We start from the raw sequence: 23,182 nt of genomic DNA, 5'->3' as shown, positions 1-23,182 counted from the left end.
TCCCAGACCTGAGGAGCCAAACTCCCCACCCCTGTATTAAGGACTATGAGACTAACTAGGCTTATAAACAACTGTTTCAGCTTTATCTAGCTTGCAAAGTCACAGAGCGGCTGGGTTCAGATGTCACGTTCAGCCACAATGGGTTAATAAGCTACTCACAGTAGCTAATTTTGAAAATAAGCTACTATTATCCCCCACACAATCAGACAAATAAGCTATTCTGCATAGTTAATTAAGATACTATGCACTATACTCTGCAGAATTGTGTCATCCCTCCGCCCTGCTGCAGTCCTCTCCCGCCCCAGCACTGGTGCTGTTTCACCCATTGACAACATTGCAGGAACCTGTTTTAACCTCCCACAGTATCTCAATGAGAGGGGAGAGGCTAATTCAGTACTTTCAGCATCACAAGGGGGAGGGTGGCCCTAAAGCACTGGAAGTATGCAGGATTGGGACCAATCTTCATACACAGCCTCCCCTATCCAGGAGGCACCCAATGCGCCCTCAAAGCCCTATACAATTATACATAAAGGATCAAAAAACATGGCTGCACCAAAAAGAGGGTGGCACAAATGAAGCCTTGGACGTTTGCAGGATCTTACCCATGCAGGGTTACAGATATTTTGACAGTTTTCTGTAAGCACTGGTAAAATGCTGAATTTGTGAGATCTTCCATGTTCTGGCTCAGCTAAGGGGACCATTGCTTGGATCAATTATGGCTGCAGTCCAGAACCCACTCAGCTGTGACTGTCCCATTGAACTCAGACAGGATTTTCTTCTGAGTAGACAAGTATAGGGATTACACTATATAAATCTTTGATTGCTGTAACATGTAAAGTGTCGTGTATTTTAAGAACTCCATTAAACTCCACATTTTTTCTGGTTTAAATATATGTTTTTATTTATTTTGTGTTTTTCCCATTATATTAGATTTTTCCCTGCCCTCTCCCCCCGCCAAGAAAGACAGCATTACAGTCTAACAACCAAAACCATATTACATACACACAGGCACACCACAGAACACTTTTGAGGCAGTTATGACCTTTTCTCTGTCATCACATTGCAAATGCCTAAACAGTGTCCTACAAGCAATGGGCTTCCTTTTTCTATTAGCCATCCTTTCGCTGCTTTAGCAGCTGACACACTCAGTTTTCGTTCTACAGTATTAGTGATGTAGAAAAGATGGGTGGAGAGTTATTTTCCTCTGGTCAGCCTCCCATTGTAATAGTTGCCTTCTGTTGTAAGGCATACAATAGATACAATCTATGCTTTAAAATCGTGCACCCCATTTTAGCAGATCAGTGAGAGAATTTCTAGGAATTAATCTGCCTTGAATATTTGAGGGGTTAGGCTTCTCTCAAGCATGTGCATTCTAAACTAAAAAGAAATAATCTTATCCTTGAAAGTGGTATTGCTTCAGCAGGGAAGGGGAAATGTGTGTTGCTAAAATTGAAGATAAATACTATGTTAAATACGTTTTAAAAAGAAGTTTTAAGGCAGTCCCTTAAAACCAAATAGCACTTATGTTTAGACAAGCTTCAGAAGGAAACAAAGCTTCGCTATCCTAACACAGTTTTGGCAAAATGCTGGTGATAATCATGGCATGGTAATACTCTCACATACAGGTGGTTGGTTGTAACCAAGATTTTTTTCCACCACATGTCTCAGGAAAAGAGGTGGTCAAATCCCATATTCCTTATGGTTTCATCCTGCAAAGACATCCATTGCTCCATTGTTGGCTTTCCCTGCTGAAGTCAATGATTGCTGTTCTCTATGTTTTCTGTTTAACCAGATATTGTAGTAACAAAAAATCTTAAAAGTTCTTTTGTGATTTACGCAGTATTCTGCAGAGATGACTCTGGATGTTGCCATCATGGGTAAGCATAGGTACAAACTGAGGAGAGCCAACCTTTCAACATCTGGGTTTATGCACCTTCAATACTTGTGTAGAAATGGCCATACCAGCAGCTGTAGCTTGTCATATTGCAGTGCTGAAGGGGTTTGAAAACCTGCAGCTATTGAAATTCTCCCACCTATGTACCTAGTTGAAGGTACAGGAGGAGACCTAATGTTGAAAGGTTAAGCACACATAATATAAGTTTTCCTCACATCTAAGAGTTTCATCATGAACATAACTTGCACTAGGAACAATCAACAGAACAAAAACTGACTTGCAGTGGCCCAAAGCTTGCTAATGTACACACAATCATGCATGGCAAATATTTGCCACATCAAGCCCTTTTAAAAAAACATCCTAACACAAACTTTAAAAACATCACACTTACATCTGTCAAATTTGCACATTTCAACACCAGTCAATCTTTGTGTAGTAGGACATCAACAATGGTGGCCTAAAGTCACATTTTGCTATTTGGTTTGTGTACATTTTCCTGGTAGATAATGAAATGCCAAAACTTGTGAAAGGGGGTGGAAAGGGATATGAAAGGCACATACACAAGTCAATACAGCATGAAGAAATATCATGTATTCAGAAGAGAAATAATACAAGCAGAATACCTAGCTAACGACTGGTATATAGAGAAATTAAATATTGTCCCACTTGAATGCTACTTGATAGATAAAGTTAGAATATAATTGAAAAAGGCTGTTATGTGGTAAATAGTTGCCATGTAAACTCTTTATCATATGGAAAAACAATTGAGGAGAAAAATAAAATATATGTTCACTTCAGTGAGGCTTGGCGCTACAAAACTGGCGCACAAGCTAATTGTGGAAAGACAAAATAGCTTGTACTCTTGAAGGTGTTTCTCTTGTCTGTCTTAACAATTAAAATTCATGGCAGGAGCTTGGAATATCCCCTTTAGGCCTCAAGTGATCTCTTCTCTTCCTGCCCCCCCCCCCGCCACATTTCTTTCATTACTTCCAACAACAATTTCCTCAGCCACAGTAGTTGGTGGCAAAGGATACTTCATATTGGGATGTTTGTAGACCTTTGAAAAAGTACAGGGAAGTAAAGTTCCACTTTAATTTGACTGTAAAGCATCCTATGTGATGGCCAAACTGCATGGCGGGCTACAGGGCCAGCCCTACCATTAGGCAAAGTGAGGCAGTTGCCTCAAGTGGCAGATGCTGGAAGGCAGCAGCAAGTGTTGGAAGAGAGAGTTGTGGGCCATGTGGCCTACTCTCCACCCTCTAAGTTACTCTGCTGCCTTCAAGTGTAGTGGAGGACACTATCCCACAATCGCTATCCCACAGATTTGGCTACCAGTCCATTCAGCTTTTGTACATGGTATTGGAGGGGGCTGCCATTTTGTTCTTTGGCTGAGGCAGCAAAATTACTTGCCCTGGCAGGCTATGGCTAAGGAAACCTGTTTTCTTGCAACTCAAGAAGCAAGTGTATATTCCTGCATGTTCCCACAGTTCCAGGCAAACTCCAAGTTTTTTGCAGTTATCTTTGGATCGAGTCATGCTATGAACCATTACTGCTTATACTCAGACCTCCTATCATGACTACAATAATTGGTGGCTCTTGTACAGCGGTATAGATAATACAGTGAAATGTCATGTTTCTCTTGTTGATATTGTCTTCCACTGGGATTTTAATGGGTGCTTTTTAAAAGCAGAAAAACTGAAGGGTCCAAAGGGCAAGTCCTGAAAAGTGCTCAAGAGATTCAGAAATCTTGATCTATTTGAGCACATTTCAGTGGGACCTCCCTTGAAGAACAAGTTGAAATAGAGTCTGTGCCACAGTGAATGATCTTATTCATATCAATGTGTTTTTAACATAAGATGTTTCTAGTGGACTGTATTCAGTTTGCCTAATCAACCCAGGCAAATTATATACAGATGCAGGCTTGTTGCATAAAAAGTAGATCTGGGTGCAGGTACCCAGTAAATCACTGGTGGATAACTTGTGGCCTTTTAAATGTTTTGTCCTACAACTCCCATGATCCCTCACCACTGGCTATGCTGAGTAGGGCTGATGGGAGTTGTGGGCTAAAACATCATTAAGGCCACAAGTTGCTTATTCCTGCAGTAAATGCAGGTATGCATCTTGATGCACATTTCCATCCAGAGTGCCTATCTAGGCCCCACTAAGCTGCCCAGAGGATGTATTTTGAGGTGATTGTGCATTCCTTCTAGGATGCAAAGCTAGTTTTGCCTCACTAGAGAGCTAGATTAGGGTGACTGTTTTAATGACTGTGGCGATTCTGAAGCCCTAGATGCTTGATCCCAAGACATTCTATATGTTGCTATGTGCTTGCTCTTGGGCATAGGAATTGTGATGACAATATCATGTCACAAAGTATGCTGTAATGCCAACACTATGGGAAAATCTGCTAAGATAAATGTTTCAAACCAGTCTTAGAAGATTTCATTGCAAAATTAGTACTTAGAGGCTTGCCACTTAGAAACCACCTTTTTTAAATGGTCTGTGTAAAGCCTTCCCTCCCCAAGTTTACTTTGAAGTAGAAATGTAACTTTAGAAACTACGGGGAGTTATTTGGACACCTATTTTTTTTTAAAAAAAAAAAATCAAACATGATTGAGTTTGAGGATAATTTTAATTAAAACTGAAGGCCTTGATAATGTATAGTGTAAAGTTTCTGTCTTAAAAACAATGAAAGGGTTTGCATGTAGCGTTAACCCAGACTATGGGCTGTTGCCTTATCTAGAGTTTTACCCATGATTGGTCTGCTCGTTGTCTTTTCAATTCCTGTGTTGTTTGATTACCTTCTCCTTTGCTCCCTGTATCCCAAACACCTTTATAGCACTGCAGTACTGACATGTAGAGGGTCAGGATTGTGTTTGTTTGTTTTTTAACTACTCTTGCTCGCAGCCCATGTAGTCTGGTGAAACAACCCATGAACATCCCACAGTTCTGGGCTCACACATAAAGACAATCCATAGTTTAAACAACCCAAAGTTCACAACCCAACAAGAAACCATGGGTACTCTACCTGGATTGTTCATGTTTAACCCATAGTTCCCCTTTTGTACATAACAACAACCCAGGATGCAACAACCCATAGTCTGGGTTGTTGTTACTTGTGAATCACGTCGATATGTAATGTCTGTGATTTACAAAGGACTAAAACAATGAAGCAGCTGTCACCCCATTGGCAAAAAACAAACACTGGATATTTTGGCAAATCCTTTTCCTTGTGTGTCTGCTTTATTACTCTGGTTTTAATTTGTGTTCTCACAATTTGTTCAGGTTCAATGGATGATCTGAAGTGGCTAAAAGCACAGTTCACTTCCGTTGAAGCTCCTGTGAAATGAGTGTGTATTGCACTTTCAGTAATCAAAATAATGGCTTCTAGCCACCTGTTCTAGCCTTTATCCCCTGCAAATCAGTGCTAAAAATAGCAGTGAGATATTGGCTGGTTTCCAGCAGGCCATAATCTTTAACCTGTAGGAATTTAGGAAATGCCAGAAAAGAAGGGAGAAAGGGAACACTGTATTTGTTCTTTTCGCATCAAGCTGTAACTTACCAGGCATAGATTAAAAAAAGAGGGGAGGGATAAAAACAAATGGCCGTAAAGCAAAATACCATTGCTTATGTGACATTGTTTTTCTTATCGGAAAGCTTCTCAGGACTTCTGTGACTTCTGTAACGATTGTATTCTATCATTTTCCCTCTTCAGTGTACAACCACAAGTCAGGGGATTATTGGATTTGTTCTAGAAGTCAATCTTAGTTTACAGCTCTTTCTGGTTCTGGTACCCATTGCAAACTCAAAAGCGTGCTGTAGAATGTGTTCCAGAATCTTCTGCAAAACTCATAGGTTCTATATGCAGCAGACAATGTAGGAAGGCTTTCCTGAGGTAGGAAGCTTGAATTCTCCTAGTCTGTTATAATGTAACAGGTGTCACCACTTGTAGATTCAAAATAAAGACCTATGGATATACCAACACCACCTATTACATTTAGGCTGCAATCCTATACTCACTTATCTGAGAGTAAGCCCCACTGAACTCAATGGAACTTAGAACTGAGTGTACATGTACAGGATTGCACTGTTAATTATCCTACTGGCAGGGGTGGGTAACCTGGCCCTCTAAATGTTTTGGCCTACAACTCCCATTATCCTTCACCATTGGCTATGCTGGCTAGGACTGACAGGTGTTGGAGGCCAAAACATCTCGCAGGACACAAGTTGCCCATCCCAGAGTGTCAATAGCTTCAATTCTACCATGACATGAGGCTAGCCTACTGAACTAGGCTTTTGTTTTTAATATTTAAATTCAGGCTCACCCATGTGTTGAATGTGCAAACAGATGTGCTTGAGATGCTTTTGAAGCCCATAATTCCCTATAATGTTTGAGGTGACCCTGACAGTCCAATCCTAAGCAGGTGTGCTCAGAAACAAGTTTAATGAGGTCTAGTACATAGTGGCAAATGCAGGGATGTCATCAAGGGTTAGGCCCACAGGCAGGGCTCCACTACTGACAAGAGCCCCCATAGAATTGCTCTTCCTCGCCACCATTGCAAACAGCTTGTTCACCTGCTTCTCACTCTGGCCCAGACCAGGAGAGCAAGAGGAGGAGCAATAGATACTGTTGCCTACTTGCTCACTAGCTCAGTTCTCTGCCTGTCATAGCACTGAGGAAGAGGAGGAGCAACAGCAGCTGGTGACAATGACTGTGAGGAGGCCAGACTCACTGAGGGAGGGGGACATTTAAAGTTTCTTGCCCAAGAATCCTCAAAAATCTGGAGCTGTGCCTGAGCAAATGTGAATAGGATTGTGACTTCAGTCTCTCCCTTCCTGCTCCAGCATATAAGTTCTGCAGAAGCTACACAAAAAGCAAACACAGTTTCAAAGTGGCTGAGGAAATCGATGTATCTCATCTTCTATGTTTTCCGTGAGTGATTTTCCACCCCTCCCTGCTTTTATTTCTTTTTAACACACAAATGACTGGTTAAATTATGACTAAACCAATCAAATGGGCATTGATGTCCCCTTCCCCCCTCATCATCTATTGCAAACGTCCCAGAATATTTCCTGTCAGTGAAGGTCTACCTCGCACCCACTGAAGTCAATGGCAGGCAAGAGCTTGTAGTTCAGTGATAGGCTCAGCTAAGGTTCTGTCTAGAACATAGGCCTTTGCCTCACTCAGCACCCCTGAAAAACGTTTAGGGGCTTTGACAAAAATATTGCTTAAATATATTTATATATGCATATGGATGGTATTTACAGAGAACATGTCTAAAGAAGGAAGTGAGTTACACATGGCCACTCTCACTTTTCCAATTCGTTATCCACACATGCTTAATGGGAGCACCACAACACGAGCCGTGCTGCTATAAAAGTAGCCACATCCCACAGACTGGCTTTAAGTCTTCTATACAGCCAAGCCAATGGCAACTAAGTCCTTTCCCCTCAACTAAAAGGCAAGCTCTTGTTGGAGAGCACATTGCTCATATTATGCTAGGGGAGATGACATATAATCTCATAGCAGTTTTACCAATTTCATGAATTTCTTTAGGACATGCAGATTACTATTAACAGGCTCACATACATCCCCAATCACACTCCCCCACCCCACAACCTTCCATCCAAATCAAACAGTTCTGAAACATGTATCTTTAACACACTTCTTTTTTGTCCCTGAGTCCATGCTGTACATTTTCTCTATACAAATTTTAAAAAGAAGACATTAGAACTCAGACTATCTTGCAAAGGATTCCATAACAACACTTTCCCAGCTAATTCATTCAGATGCATTGCACAGCTAACCACAATTTTAAACTGTTGAATTTTTTTTTTAAAAAAATGCTCACATCCTCTTTGTTGTAACATATTTACACATGTGCATACATACATATACAAACAAGCACGCACACAGAATTTAAAAGTCTGAAGCACTTAACATTGGAGACTCCAGTATAGCCTGTGTGTTGTTTTAAACACCGTTGTTGGAACTGATCACTGAACTGCCACGGTGGGAACATTAGATGGCATTCCTGAACTAGTAGTCATAGAGAAATGATGCAGGCATTTTGCAGTTGTTTTAAATGACAATGTTTATAAGATGTATACAAAGACCTGATCATACTTTAGCATTCGACATTTGAAATTTGCTCTGTAATAGGGAGTGTTTGTGTTTGCAGTAACAGTTGTAGATTCCATTTTATTGTCAGAACATGGCTATGAGGTACAAACAAGGTTTTTCTCCCCTTTTTACATATGGAACTAGCTCCAGGTCATCTAACATTAGGCTGAATTTCTGTTTTCTGAATTCACCTGTAACATGGTCACCAGTTGCTCTTGTTCTGCCTCTTGCGACTTGTTCACACCATTCCAAGAGCTTAAGAATCTGGTTACATTTTTGTACTTTGGGGAGCTTTGCCCCTTAACTTTGAACTGGTGTAGGATCAAGCCCTGCATGAGAGAAGATGAAAAGGACGAAAGCATGCATGGATGGATGGATGGATGGATGGATGGATGGATGGTTTATTCATTTATTTCCATTTTTGTTATTAAAACAGATTTTTGAAAAGGGGAGGCAACATTAATTATCTTCATCCATGTGATCTGATCTTTCAGAAAGGTTTGCTGCCTCATATAATACCTTTGCTTCCCCTACATTTTAAGAGCCAAAGAAATTGCCTTGCTGGACCAGATCAGTGGGCCCTCTGGTACAGCCATCTGTATCCAACTGTAGCCAGGCAGATCCCTTGGAAAGCACATGGGCAGGACATGGTATAATAGTTTATTTGTCCTGAACATCTTTGAGCATCAAGAGGTGCATGATGGAATCCTAGTGCTGTACTTCAAAGCACAATAAAAGCTTCTCTATACATTTATTTTTTAAAAAATCAATCTGGGATGTGACGATTTTGTGAATCTGGTCATCGTAAGCCACACAGCACTTGTGTTAACTCAAACAGTAGACAGGGAGCAAAATTCTGGGATTGGCACTCCTGAAGTGAATGCCACAACTTTGGGGTGCCTTGTTGAAGGCTAAATGCCAGGATCCAAATTTTGGGGGGAAGATATGCAAGGTTTGCCATCATAGTACTTCCTTTTCCTGTTACATTTCTTGTTGTGCACTGTTAAGACATCACAACCAGAATAACCCCCAATTCAAATGTGCAGTCACTCACTTGATTCAGTCACCAGATGACAAACCATGTGTTCCCTGCAATGTGTTCTGAGAGGGAATGGTTTCATGAGAGGACTGTGCATGTTGTCCACACTCTTGACTCAGCTCTTTGTCTCAGTAGTTTCATTGCAACATACGGTAGCATGTTTAGAAGTGTGGTCAAAGACTTATTTTAGCGGGGTTTGAAGGAGGAAGGAGTAATTTTCATAGGAGGGCTACATCACTAGAAGGTTATACTGGTGTAACACATGCATACACACACTGCTACCCCAAGCACACTTGGAAGAAAACTACCACTGAAATCAATAAACAAAATATTTTAAGAAAATGCATTTACATTTAAATTCAAGGGCTAAGGTGTAAGAATGTGTTGGACAGAGGGGGGGAAGCAGAAGCTGGTGTGGGATGCAGAACTAATGAAAAGAAAAGAGCTAATCTTGTGAACATTTAAAAGTGAACCTTTTAAAGGTTCCTTTGGATATCTTATCACCAGAATTTGAATATTAGAGAATATAGGCTCATCTGAAGATGAAAACTACTGCAAAATTAACTCAGAATGTTATGGACTCACATATCACATTCAAAATTCAGTTTCCAATCTCTGAATTGTCAGATTCCATCATGTAAATCTGGGCATCTGTGTGAGAATTTCTAGATGCAAAATTCATTGAATGAGAATCTTTCCCCCACCGCTAACGTTTCTACTCTTCCAATAAATCACCTTGACTTTTTTTTTTACCCTTCAGGAGCTGCTGTAGTAAAAGGCATTTAATGTGAAATCAAAGAGGCTAACGGATGTAAACACTTCACAAAATTAAAGAAAATGTTCATCTCCAGTTTTAATAAAACGCAGATGAAACCGACATATTCTGTAACCACCACCACTTTGCTGGTACATATGACTTAAATTCATACCTGCCAACCCTTTCACTTCCCCAGCAAATCACGTGAGAAGTAAACGATGCAATCAGTAAACACAATTGCTCCTTTTCCAGTTTCAGACCAAGTGAATTTGCCCTGGAACCAAGATTAAATCAATTGCCTTTGCCAATCACATCCTCTGTATTTCATAGGTGAGCCCCATGGCTTTCTGGGGAAGCATTAGTGTAAGCACATATGAGATCTAGTTTAGCATTATCTTCAGAAACAAAGAACCAGGTGCCTGGCATGCCTTTCTTGGCTGTGATTCTGAGAGGTAACTTGGAGCTGGTGCCAAGTAGGAGACAAAGGATGTAGCAACCAAGTTTTGTGGTTCTGGCATTAACGTGCCTTGCCAAGTACTGGGCACTGGTAACTGGCTGATACTGCTGCATCGATAGCAGCTGTTAAAGGCACAAAGGCTGATCCTATATGGGGATTTTGCCATCAATTTCATTGGAATAAGGATCAAGCAATTAGCATCAGCTACCTCCTACATAAACAGAATCAACAACATTGGGAACAGTTTCCAAAGGAGACAAAAAGTTAGCAAATAAGTATGTGGAGGTGGGAAATTAGTCAACATTTTAGGACGGGATCTAAGATCTATTTATTTATCCTGTACACTAACAGTTCCATTCAAATGCCTACCCTGCAGTTTTCTAATATATGTTTGGATTAGTTTATATAAATTTTAGAAATACACATTTATGGTTGCCATTTTAACACCTTTAACAGCAGTGTGGCAGGCAGACACTCAACAGGGACAGCTTCCACAGAAAGACCAGGATCCACAGAACTACACAGTGAGTTCCTGTAATACCCAAAGGGGCTTTAGGGTTGTGTTTCTTGACTAGCAAGGCTCTTCCTGCAAAGGCTATATGGCAAAACACTCAAAATAGAGGGTGGCCTTTCAAAAATAAATTGTGATACAATATGAGGATCTACCATTCAAAAGAAAAAGGTCTAAAATCCCATTCCCAATGCTCATGCCAAAATCCTTGACTGCATCTAAAGCTATTTAGGTCTAGCCATTAATGGGGGAAATGTTGTTTCTAGGTTTAAAAAAAATGAATTCAAATTGAGAGGGTCAGAAAATTAAATGTGGAGGAGTGTTAAGTGTGTTGCTCCTTTATTTTGAGGGCGAAGCTCCTGCACCAACACCTTTGACAGGCAATATTAAGTACACTTTATACTAACTGGCTTTTTCAGGATTGTTTAACAAATATGGTCAAACCAAAGGTCTTTTCCTTACATTGAAAAGTATTGGGGGTTTTGGTTTCACTTTACTAATCTAGAATTTGAGTTTGAAGGGAGTTACAGGCTTAGTCCAAAAATGTGTTAACCTTAACAATTTAAACCTACACATATATTAACAACTGGTTGTTCTGAGGTTTTATGTAGAAGTGATTCCGAAGATCAGCACAGGGAATAAAATTAAATAGTACAAAAGATAGTGCAAGTGTTTACGGATTGGTAGACATGATAGCCATAGACAGGATGTGAGCATTCAGATTAAAGAAGGAAAGTGAAATGACCAAATAAAGGAATTTAAGTGGGAAGCAGTTGCCCTGCCCTTTCAGTTTTCTTACAGGCATTTCATATGTGATTATTTTTAATTGGGCAATCCTTTGGCCAACAGAATTTCAGAGAAACTAAATTTCTTCTGACATTATCTTGCTCTGAGGAGACACTCACCATGCTTCAGACTACAGAATATGTGTTCTCTGTCTCTTATTCTATAGACTGTTTTTATAGGGGACTCTAGAATCTAAGGGCTCCTCTAAACGATTTATTGCACGGTCGTGACTGGCCACTCATGAAAGTTTGTGGGCCTTTTAAATGATGCTGTGAATGACCAGGATGTCTCCCATGGCATCTGTTAGAAAATCCATCATGAGAAGAACCACTTTTAAAGTGGTTACTTCTGAAAAAAGCAGGATCTTCCATCACTAGATGGCGCTATCTCAATGGAGCTGAATGGAGGGGAAGTATTTAATTCAAACCAAAGGGGTCACCCCTCTCTGTCCGTGTAATTAAGCCCATAACTATCCCACCAAAAAGCAGGAAGCACAAACACCCAGGTAAGCAATGCCACTTCCCCTTAAAGTCATAGACATCCTAAAAGTCTTTCTTCAAAATGCAGATCCATACTTTACTCTCTTTAGAGGCTACTCCTTCTACTCTAGATGTAGGCAACCTGGTGCCCTCTACTTGTTTCAGACTAGCTCCCATTAGCCTCAACCAGCATGGCCAATGGCCAAGGATTATGAACATTGTGGTCCAAAACATCTGGAGAGTACCAGGTTGCCTACCACTCTTCAGCTGTCTAGACTCTAGACCTCCATGTCTTTGGCTTACACCTGTTCAGCAGCTCCAAATCCTCTCTTCTCTGATATGCAGCCTGATCCTATACATCTTTTGAGTTCAATGACACTCCCTAATACAGCATTCCCCGAACCTGGTGCCCTCCAAATGTTTTGGATTACAACTCCCATCACACCCAGGCTGGCTGAGGATGATGGGAGTTGTAGTCCAAAACATCTGGAGGACGCCAGATTGGGGGAAGGCTGTTGTAGTAGTAAGAGTGCATAGGATTACAGCCTCCGTTTTATGCTCTGGCTTCTACCTTTCCCACCCACCTCCATCACCCAGCTTCTTTCACTGCCTTGCCAACTGAACATCCTTCACCACTCTCTGTCTAACGTACTTTACCATACCTCCAAAAATGTGTAAGCTCCTTCTCTCCTGAGGTCATTGACTTGAGCACAAAATAAGACAACACTGATGAATATGAAGCATTCTGTGGATGGTGGGGTACATGGACTGATTAAATTATGTTTTACCAGTAATCTTAGTGTTAGGGCCTGATCCAGCCAAAGTTAAGGACTACAAGTCCTATTGAAATCAGTGGGAGAAATTAGATGGCTTGCTTATTTCACATTAAACACAAGTGCCATTTGGTTTGTCTGGATTGCACCCTTAGCATTCATTCCCAATAAAGGTCCTCAGAACAAGTCCCTCAGTTTTAGCACTTCTGTTTTCAATTTTTCTTATTTTTAACCTATTACTTGTATCTATTTCCATCTCATAAAACTAGAACATCCTTTTATCAGAGGATGTTTCCATGATAAATTTTTCCACAAAAGGCATGAGAACAAGAAGAAAAGCAAACTTGATATTTTAACTGAATTTTTGTATTACTTTTTTTAAAATTTTATTTTATGCATATGCATGTTCACATTCTTCTAAAAGGTATCAGTTTTTCCCATTGTGCTCTGCTCACATGGGTTTAAATACTTGATCATTAAGCTTTGGAGTCATGAATGTTACTGGGAGAAAAAAAAACCTCGATAGCCATGCAAATAATCAGATGGAGGAAGAGCCCTCTGTGTGTGTTTTGAAAAAGCCATGATGTGTGAACTTGTAGTAAAAAAATCCTGACCTTTCAGTAACTCTGAACCTCTACAAATCATGTTTATCACTGCTGGAAACTGCAGCTGCTCAGAATAGATTTTCAATTCTGTCGCCTGATATCACGTGACATTTCTGAACAGAAAATTCCTGCATAATCTATCCTCCATTTGCAGTCAATGACAAAACTCCCATAGTTTTCCATGGAATTTGTCTTCCAGCCCCATTATTGTTAAAGATGTGCCAGGATGTTTCATGGCTAGTCACTGCATCAACTCAGCAAATTGAACAGATATACAATTTATATATATATATATATATATATATATATATATATATATATATATATATATAATAAGGGAAGGATGTTCGTCAAAATACATTTGTATTAATTTTTAAATTGGGACCTATTGGGCTTATTTATTGTTTTTGTGTTCCAATTTGCACATGAACCTGGTATCTCCATTTGTGACATCACAATCTATTTCCATTGTGAAGAGTGTGATGTCATAAAGAAAGGCACTGATGTCACAGGCTCCCCATTGCAACCACAAGGGACAAAACGAAATGACAGGGCACCTTGTCCCTCCCATAACTCATTAAAAAAAGAAAAAAGAAATGTGATATATTCACTGGAAGCACCAAATTAGTCTAACACTGGTAACCGCTACAATAGCCAGTGTGTGAATTCATGCTACCTAGGGACCCAGAAAATATCCACACAAAGGGAAATGCTCTCTCTTGGTAACCAAGATGCGTACATGTATCTCCAACATGTAAAAAAAACCAAAATACATATTGGAGTTTCAGAATAGACTTGCAATCTTGTTTCTTAATGACCTGGTTTACACATAATGCTAATCCATTGATTATGTAACCCATGGTTTGTCTGGCAGATGATTGAACAAACTCTGGTTTGTTTTTTCAATCCTTGGGTTGTTTGTTTCCCTCCTTCTTTAGCCGCTCCCTCCATGTATCCCAAATGCCTTTGTGGCACTGTAGCACTGGCATGTAGAGTGGCTGTTTGTTTTTTAAAAAAGAATTAACCACTGTCCATTGTCTCTGTAGCCTGGTGAAGCAACTCATTAATAACGTACAGTTTAAATAACCCAGTGTTCACAATCCAACAACAAACCATGGGTTCTCTTTCTGGATTGTTCATGATTAACAACCATAGTTTGTTAGCATGGCTAGGTTCTCACATCACAACAACTTATACTCATGGGTTAGTGTTTTGTGAGAACCAGGTCAATATTAATGGGACATGTTGGGTTTCTTTAACCTTCAGATCCAAATCAAGTAGAGAGTACTAAGGAAGTAGGGAGGGGAGTGAAAGAGATTAAACCCAAAGAGGAAAGGAAGTTGTAGATCAGAAAATGTATTTGTGGCTGAAATGGGTGGGAGGTAAGGGGAGGGGAGGATAAAGCCCAAGAAAAGCCCATAAAAGAACTACCATTGAATGTTGCCAGTTCAGGAGAACATAGAAGGTTCTCTCACACGGGACGGGATGGGGTGGGGGATGGATTTATTTCAGGAAATGGACGAAGAAGACCCTCTCGGTTGAAGAAAGCATTGTGAGGAAGCTGAAAGTTAAAAGGATAATGCCCCACAGTGTAGACTTCCTGAAGTAGCTTAGTAGTTGTACTGGCGCTGGCATGGTTGGTAGACAAAGCTGCCTTGGTGTTTGGCCCGTCGCGGGCGGCACTCTCTGGTGCGGTTCTGCCGCTGCATGACCTTCTGACTTAGCTTGTGCTTCTCCACCAGCTGCTTTGCCCTCTGAATCCGGCGCACTTGGTTGACTTTCTCCAAGATGGCGGCCTTGGTGGAGAGAGAGGTGGAGTGGTGCGGGGCATGGCGCTGCAAACGGCGTTCGGGGACTTCGCTGCACAAAGAAAGGCATACAAAGGTACAACATTCAGGATGATTTAAGGATTTTGACCAGGCAAGACCTTTGGTTGGTTGTTTTTTTAGTAAATGTGTTTTAGATATACGTTGCTTTTGTGTGTGTGCTGTCTGTTTATATATATTATATTTGTGTGTGTGTGCTGTCTGTTTATATATTTTTATGTAAATGGTTTTACACTTTGTAAATCATATTTTAATGGTTTATAATCTTTGTGACGCGCCCAGAGAGCTTCAGCTATGGGGCGGTATAGAAAATGGCATCTTTTAGAGCCAGGATAGACAAATAGCTGAATATGCTGCTCTTTGCAACATCAGAACAGTCAGATGTGAGGGTAATACATTCATGGCTTCTTTTAGACCTGGGGTAGGCAACCTGGTGCCCTCTGGATATATTGAACGACATCACTCCATCCAGCATGACCATTGATCAGGGATTATGGGAGTTGTAGCCCAAAATGCTAGATTGCCTACCCTTGCTTTAGAACAAATGCAAAGGTGTCAGCCCAGAATACTCCATTCTGGTAACCCATAGTTGAGAGCGGGAAACAAACAGGGAACAGAGAGCTTCGGCTATTGGGGGGTATAGAAATGCAATAAATAAATAAATAAATAAATAAATAAATAAACAGCAGAATGGAATATACCATTTTGCAACAATGCTACCATCTCCTGGCATGTTCCATTCTAGACAGCCACAGTGGAGGGGGCAGGCAGGAGAAGAGCACAATAGAATGCCCCACACTGCAGTCTACCCTGACATGAATAGCAGCCGTACGATCTTCAAAGAAGGTCCTGAGAGTTTGGCTAGATCTGGGTTTGGCTAGATCCAATGTCACAAAGAAGAGCAGCTTTCCTCATTACCTGGTTGCTTCCCTGCACACATTTCAGAAGTAGGGAAAATTAACGCTGAAGGTTGTCCCAAATAGGAGACCCTCAATAGTGCCTTTCTCAGGGTTGTGCTCTATGTTGAAAAATGCATACGTAGGCACTTCTGTGTACATAAGAACATTAGAAGAGCCATGCTGGATCAGACCAAAAGTCCAACTAATCCAGCACTCCGTTCACACAGTGGCTGACAAGCTGTTGACCACGAACCCTCAAGCACGACATGGGTGTCACGGCACCCTCCCACCATGTTCTGCAGCAACTGGTGTATATTGGCTTACTGCCTCTGATACTGGAGCCATCAGGACTAGTAGCCATTGATAGCCTTCTCCTCCAGGAAAGGTGGCCATCACTAAAACTTGTGGTAGTGAATTCCATAGTTTAACTATGCGCTGTGTGAAGAAGTACTTCCTTTTTTAAGGGGATGCCTTATGTGCCATTTGCATGCCTATGTCTAGACATGGGTATGCAAATGGCACATGAGCCATCCATGTGATGATCGCATAGTCCATCCAGAAGGGATGTGGGCAGCGGGGGATTTGGCTCATGGGAATGGCACACGCCGTACGAAGCTGGAGGTTTACCTGCACTGCCTGCACTGTGCCTTCTCCCACTGGGGAGGATACGGAGTGAGTGAAGCAGCCATGACCGAGGCAGTGGCTGGACGCTCCTGCTACCGCCGCCTCAGTCAAGGCAGTTTCATGGCATGCAATTTTTCTAGCCAGGGACAGCTGGTCCCCAGACAGGGAACTGGATGACATCAGGGGCGTGGCTATGTCCCCTAATATCATCCAACCCATGAGAGGCAGGTCAGGAGTGTCATTCAGCTCGCCCCCCTTCTTTGGAACTGTTCACACACACCCTGCCCCGAAGTATCAATCTAAATACATTCAGCAATTCATGTTTCCAATTCTTATTTTCCGGGCTACGGAATGGACTGGGTGTGTCTACACTTCTGCTTGGCATATTTTGGGCCTCTCCCAAACGTACCTTTCATGGATGTGCTCTTCGAGATTCTCGCTTTCCACCACGATGCTGCTGCTGGTGACATACACGGACATACTGGGATGTTCAATCAAGAGGTCCTCCATGGGGTTGCTCTCCATGCTGACAGGGTTGGGACCTTCTGCAGTAAAACAGGGGGGAGGGGTAACAAACCAACTCTCGTCCATCAAGCAGGGGTCAGGCTGAGAGGGCACGGGCCTGCTGACACAGTCACTGAGGAAGTGGGGCGAAGACGTGGTAGGCGGAGGGGACCCATGGCGGCAATGAGAAGCACAAACAGAATCCTTCTCACCTACCCGCCGCTCTTTGCTGGAGGCTGAAGCGTAACTATCTAATGAGAGACGACAAAAGTCACCGCCCGCACAAAATGGGAACAGCCAGAACCACAACAGAAACAAAATTCAACACAAACCAAAAAAGAAAGAAAGAAAAAGAGGTGGGGTGAAAGAAGAGGAAGAAATACCGTAGTTCAAAGCCATGCAGAGGGTGTGCAAGGCGAGGCAGGGTGCGGAGGACGGGATTAAAGGGGGGGGAAGTGGAGCACACATTCAATATACAATGGATGGGAAGGAAGGGGTGAGGGAGGGAGAAGAGAAAGGGGGGCATTATTAGTACGAACAACACCCCAAAGGCATTTTTGTAATAATTCATCCCAAAACTCTTCCTTGAAGAGTCAGGGCTGGCCCAAGATGTCTTGCCGCCCCAAATCGCCGCATCCCGCAATACAGGCCTCAGCATCACTTGCACTTGCAACTCTGCGCGTCTGAGATTTGCTTTCCAGCATGCACCCTTTGCCACAGGGCCAGGATCTGGCCGTGCTCCTCTCAGATCAGGTGCTGTTCCTAAAACACGGCCTCCCACAAGGGACCGCTTGGGCTGCTTGTGCAAACAAGTCCAGCTTTGCAAAGTGAGCCACCATGCTGGACGACGGGGGAAACCAAGGATAGGGGTGGAAATAAACAACCCACAAGCCAAGCAAGGCCCTCGTCCCGAGGTGGGTTATCCAAGCGACAGAGGAACATGGAGCTACGAAGAGCATCTGCAAACAATAAACATGCCTGACTCTCCGTTAGGGAGTGGGAAACCAGCCATTACACATCTATATATGCTAATTTATTTAAATAATAGATCGATTACAAGAAAGGAAAAAAGTAATTGTGGAAGGAAACTGATAGTACAAGAAGATTCAAAGAAACAGACAGGCTGGTTTCAAATCTATCTTCACTTTCTTGCTCATGGCGGTTTTTCTAGACAAGTATGACGGGCTTTGCCAAGTCATGCTGTCTTTTACAGATTCAAAAATTTCCTGACAATTGAGCATGTTTTAATTATGAATGCTTTCTGGATGTTTGTGTGGATGTATTTTGGTAGGCCCAGTTTCTGAAGGTTTTCTGTATAGATTTTTGATGTGATGCCAGTGACTGATATGACTAACAGAATAAGTGTGACCTTTTCCTGTTGCCATAGTTCTTTGACTAGCATGGCCAGTGGCATATATTTTTCTATTATTATTATTATTATTATTATTATTATTATTATTATTATTATTATTATTAAATTTATACCCCACCTATTTACAAAATATCCTAGGCAGCACAGATAGTAGTATCCTTTTAGGAGAGAAGGGTAGAAAAAAGAGGTTTTACCCATGAGACACCCTTTTTATCCCATCCTAATTGTCTCAAACCCCACTCACTGGGAAGAGGGAAAACAGAAATGCCCTTGTTACACTAAATCAGCAAGTCTACACATAGTAATGGGCCTCCTAAGCCCCTTAACATTAACAAAGTTATCCATATGTACATTCACAGAGACTAGTCAGATTATTATTTTTGTAAAGTTGGAGAGTCAGAGAAAATATAAATGACTATTGTGAATAATATAGATTAGATGTCATTTTAATCAGTTTTTAAAATCCACAGATGGTTCCAGCTTCAGTACTGTCTCTTATGTCCATGTGTAACATATCACTCCTCTTCACTTTGGTTCCCACTGCCCACTGATTTGCCCTCTTCTGTACCCAATCTCTAAACTGCCCAGAGGGAAAAGCTCAAGGGCAGGATGCTACTCTCTTCACTCTTGACATGGCTTTGATGCTCAGAGTGGGCAGGTGAATGAGCAATGGCTCAAGGAGGAGAAGGAGCAGCATGGCTCAGGACCAGCCCACCCATGAAGCAGGGTAAGGTGCCTGCATCAGGCGTTGGAGCATAAGTGGAAAATTGTACACTCCTCCACCACAAGAACTCCCCTACACAGTGCCACTCCTGTCCTGCCTCCTCTCCTCCGAGAGAGCCGTGGGCTAGCTGCTCTCCTTCCGTGGCATTTGCTGCAGCAAGAGAGTGGCTGGCAAGGCTCTCTAGGCTGCTGTCTGGCCTCCACTTCCTTTGTTGGGAGCTGTGTGGCTGGAAGAGATGGCCGTAGGGTGCTCACAAGACCCATAGACCCGGCACGGCAGTGGCAAAGATAAGGGGCATAGGACAGGGGTGGGGTGGACTCCAATGCGGTGGTGGCAGCAGGAGGGGGGAAAGGGTATGATGTGGTGGATGGAATAGATTGTCAAGGATGCTTAGCCTTCCCACTGAGCAGTGAAACAACAGAGACTCCCTGTGCAACCCACAAACTCTTTGTTCAGCTAATAGCATCTCTTCACCTCTGAAGCAACTACATAATCTAAGAGCTGTCCTCTAGGCCTAATTTGCAAAGTAAATCTTTTAGTAAGAGAGCTATGGAAAGCAGGGCAATTGTCTTTCAACTCGGGACATGGACAAATGCCTTCACGTCTTACTTTTTATCTTGCCATGCTCAGCTGACTGTTTCTGAGCATCTGCCATCAGGGAGGATCCTCCCAACCCAACTTCTGACAGGCACCCTCCCCCTCCAACTGAGCCTGGGTTCCCACAGGGATGGGGGAAGACTGTCTTTGAGCCTGGCCCTCCTCCTTGATAAGCCCCTGGGAAGGTTCTTCTCTGGTTCCTGTGGAGTCTTGGGTAAATTCCTGCCCTTTCTTCTAACTCTGCCTCTGAAACTGAGTCCGAAACCAAACAGAGGGCCTGGGCTCAGTCCTGACACTGATAACCTTTGAGGTCCCTTCTCTTCCAACTCTGTGATTCTATGATACTGCACTTATGCTTATTCATATCCCCATTACTCAGCCTCTCCCTTTCCGTCTTTCTTTGCCTTCCACCTGTTCTCTCTCCCACTGTTATAATGTAGATGTGTAAAGTCCTTTGAGTAAGGTTCTGCCTGTGTTGCTTATCTTACCGTGTAATACATCGTATACACCAAGAGAGGACACATTGTGGTGCTCTAGCTGTTTTGGCTCATAACTCCCATCAATTCTAGCCAGCATCACCAATGGTGAGGGATAATGGGTTGTAGCCCAAAACATCTGGAGGGCCACAAGTTGCTCACCACTGCTATACATGGATGGCATATACAACCATTGTGGTGTAGTTAAGAGTATTGAATCAGACAAGGAAGAAATAGGATTGAATCCTCACTCACCCCTAAAACTCACTGGTTAACCATGGGCCAGCCAACATCCCCTAACCTAATCTACTTCACAGGGTTGTTGTAAGGATAACATTGAATGTGTGCAGGGGAGAGAAGGAAAGAGCCATGTGTGTTGTCTTGGTGGCTATCTAAATGCACAGAAAGCCCCAGGGTGTGGGTGTGGGTGTGGTGACACTGCATTGATTATACAATGCAGCAACCACCACACAAGCACCTCGGGGCTTTCTGGCGAAGCTGCAGAGAAAAAAAGTCGGGAGTCGCTGTGGAGGCATGGCCAGGCAGATGGCAATTCGTGCTTGATCACTATCCATCTGGGCAGAGGGTGGGCCCGGGAAGCCTAATGGCTTTCAGAAAGCCTGCACTGCCTCCCTACGTCAAGACTACTCACTGCCACCCTGCACTAGCGATACTGTGGGGTTTGGTGGTGGAGCGGCGCTAACTCAGTGCCATCAAGGAGTGAGTGCCCTTGCACTCCTTAGAGAAAAAAGACAGGATATGTACTAAGCAAATAATAATACTAGTCTTTTAAGGACGAGAGATTCAGGCTGTAATCCTGGGTCCCTGAGGATGGGGGTGTCCCAGGGCCTCTTGTCTGCCCATAGAGAGAGGGAGAGCTACCCTTGTAAGCCCTCGAGTGCCGTCTCAGGCCTTGCCCACCGCTAACTTGCAGCCCCAACAGATTACATGTGAGGGAACGCAACCCTTGATGGGAAAATGTTCGCCTACCTTTGAGATAGAGAAACAACAAGTCTGAAGGTGAAAAAGAAGAAGAAAAAGGGAGAGGAGATAAAAAAAAGGAGGCATGCCGCTCCAGGTGTTTGCAATTAGGATAAACGAAGTTTCAAAGTAAATGAGGCTGCAACTCAGATGGTGTATCTTAATTAGAGAACAAGGGCAAGAGTGATTGGAGGAGGAGAAAGAAAACAGATTTGGATGGATCAACAAGTCATGGCATGATAAGGTGCCATTACTAGAGTTATTAGAACACATAGCAACTGCAGATCAGAATGACTGAGCTCATTATTTCATGAGAGTCATTGCTTCTCCCTAACCATTATAAAATGGGGAGCCTTGCACACTCAGAAATCTTGGCAGCAGTAGGGTGACCATATGAAATGGAGAACAGGGCTCCTGTATCTTTAACAGTTGTATTGAATGGGGAATTTCAGCAGGTGCCATTTATATTCATGCAGCATCTGGTGAAATACCCTCTTCATCACATCAGTTAAAGCTGCAGGAGCCCTGCCCTCTTTTGTATGTAAGCAAGTGCCAAGTGATGCATGCTGGGACAAATGATCCTAAATTCACATATATGCTGATGGAGTCTGAGCTGGCGGTGACTGACCAGGAAGGGGAACTTGGGGTCATGGTGGGTAGCTTGATGAAAAGGCAGAACGAGCGTGCCGCAGCAGTTGGAAAGGGCATATTACAATTGGGGGTCATTAGGAAAGGAATCAAACATTAAAACTATCCTAATATCACAGTGCCTTTATACAAATCTATGCAACCACACCTGGAATACTGTGTGAAGTTCTGCAAAAGGATATTGTAAATTGGAAAAAGCATAGGAAAGGGCAACCAAATGTTTGGGACTTTTTAGCTTAGACAAAAGGTTAATTAGGAGGGGGGACATGATAGAGGTGTATAAAAATATGCATGGTGTGGAGAGTTGGATAGGGAAAAGTTGTTCTACCACTTTCCCAACACTAGAATCCGGGGCCATCCAATTAAGCTAAATGGTGGAAGATGCAGGACAGACAGATAAAAGGAAATACTTCTTCACACAGCACATAGGTATATTATGAAATTTGCTACCACAAGATGTAGCTGTGGCCATCAACTCGGACAGCTTTAAAAGCGAATTAGATTTATGGAGGATAAGGCTATCATTGACTACTTGTTATGATGGCTATATATTACCTCCAGTAATAGAGGCAGTGTGCTTCTGAATAATACCAGTTGCTAAGGAACATGAGCACGAGGGTGCTTATGGGTTTCCCATGGGCATCTCATCAGCCACACTGTGGGAAAAGAATGCTGGAACAGACAGGCCAGCATGGCTCTTCTTATGTACATTGATGGTGATATATAATACATACCTGCTCCTGTACACGTGACATTAATTTTAATAAACTTTCCTAATAAACTGCTCATCCCCCACCCACTCCCACTTCCTGGTTTTGATTTGTTGGTTTGTAGATGAGATCATGAAACCACTGGGAGAGATCATCCAGAGGCATGGGGCAGGGTGCTATCAGTATGCTGATAGCACTCAAATATATTTCTCTATGCCTTTGATAACAGCATCAGCTAAGGATAGTGTGTCTCCTCTGAATGAATGCTTGGAGGCGGTCATGGGCTGGATGAGGAAACGCAAACTGAAGCTGAATCCAGACAAGACAGACTGCTTGCTGTCAAGGGCCCTGACCTGGGTTTGGAGGTGTGTCAACCAGTTCTGGATAGGGCTACAC

At 42.5% G+C, this 23,182-nt stretch overlaps 2 protein-coding genes across 5 annotated transcripts in view; both read right to left on the bottom strand.

Moving 5' to 3' along the window:
* Window positions 1–23,182, bottom strand: part of DYNLRB1 (dynein light chain roadblock-type 1) — a 545,722-nt gene that overhangs the window by 283,405 nt on the left and 239,135 nt on the right. The gene's annotated exons all lie outside the window — the stretch shown is intronic.
* Window positions 14,766–23,182, bottom strand: part of TP53INP2 (tumor protein p53 inducible nuclear protein 2) — a 38,040-nt gene continuing 29,623 nt past the window's right edge. Inside the window, exons 3-5 of one of the 4 annotated variants that reach the window (XM_063145289.1) lie at window positions 17,491–17,529; window positions 17,184–17,319; window positions 14,766–15,285 (exon numbers count right to left, since the gene is read on the bottom strand). In XM_063145289.1, coding sequence (XP_063001359.1) covers window positions 15,036–15,285; window positions 17,184–17,319; window positions 17,491–17,529 — 425 coding nt within the window. In that variant the 3' untranslated portion in view covers window positions 14,766–15,035. The remainder of the gene's footprint in view (window positions 15,286–17,183; window positions 17,320–17,490; window positions 17,530–23,182) is intronic. The other 3 variants (XM_063145297.1, XM_063145305.1, XM_063145313.1) reach the window with 3 other exon arrangements.

This window comes from Elgaria multicarinata, chromosome 1, assembly GCF_023053635.1.
Source record: "Elgaria multicarinata webbii isolate HBS135686 ecotype San Diego chromosome 1, rElgMul1.1.pri, whole genome shotgun sequence".
Lineage (NCBI taxonomy): Eukaryota > Metazoa > Chordata > Lepidosauria > Squamata > Anguidae > Elgaria > Elgaria multicarinata.
The sequence above is the reverse complement of the archived record's forward strand: the minus strand, read 5'-3'. Positions and strand labels throughout refer to the sequence as shown.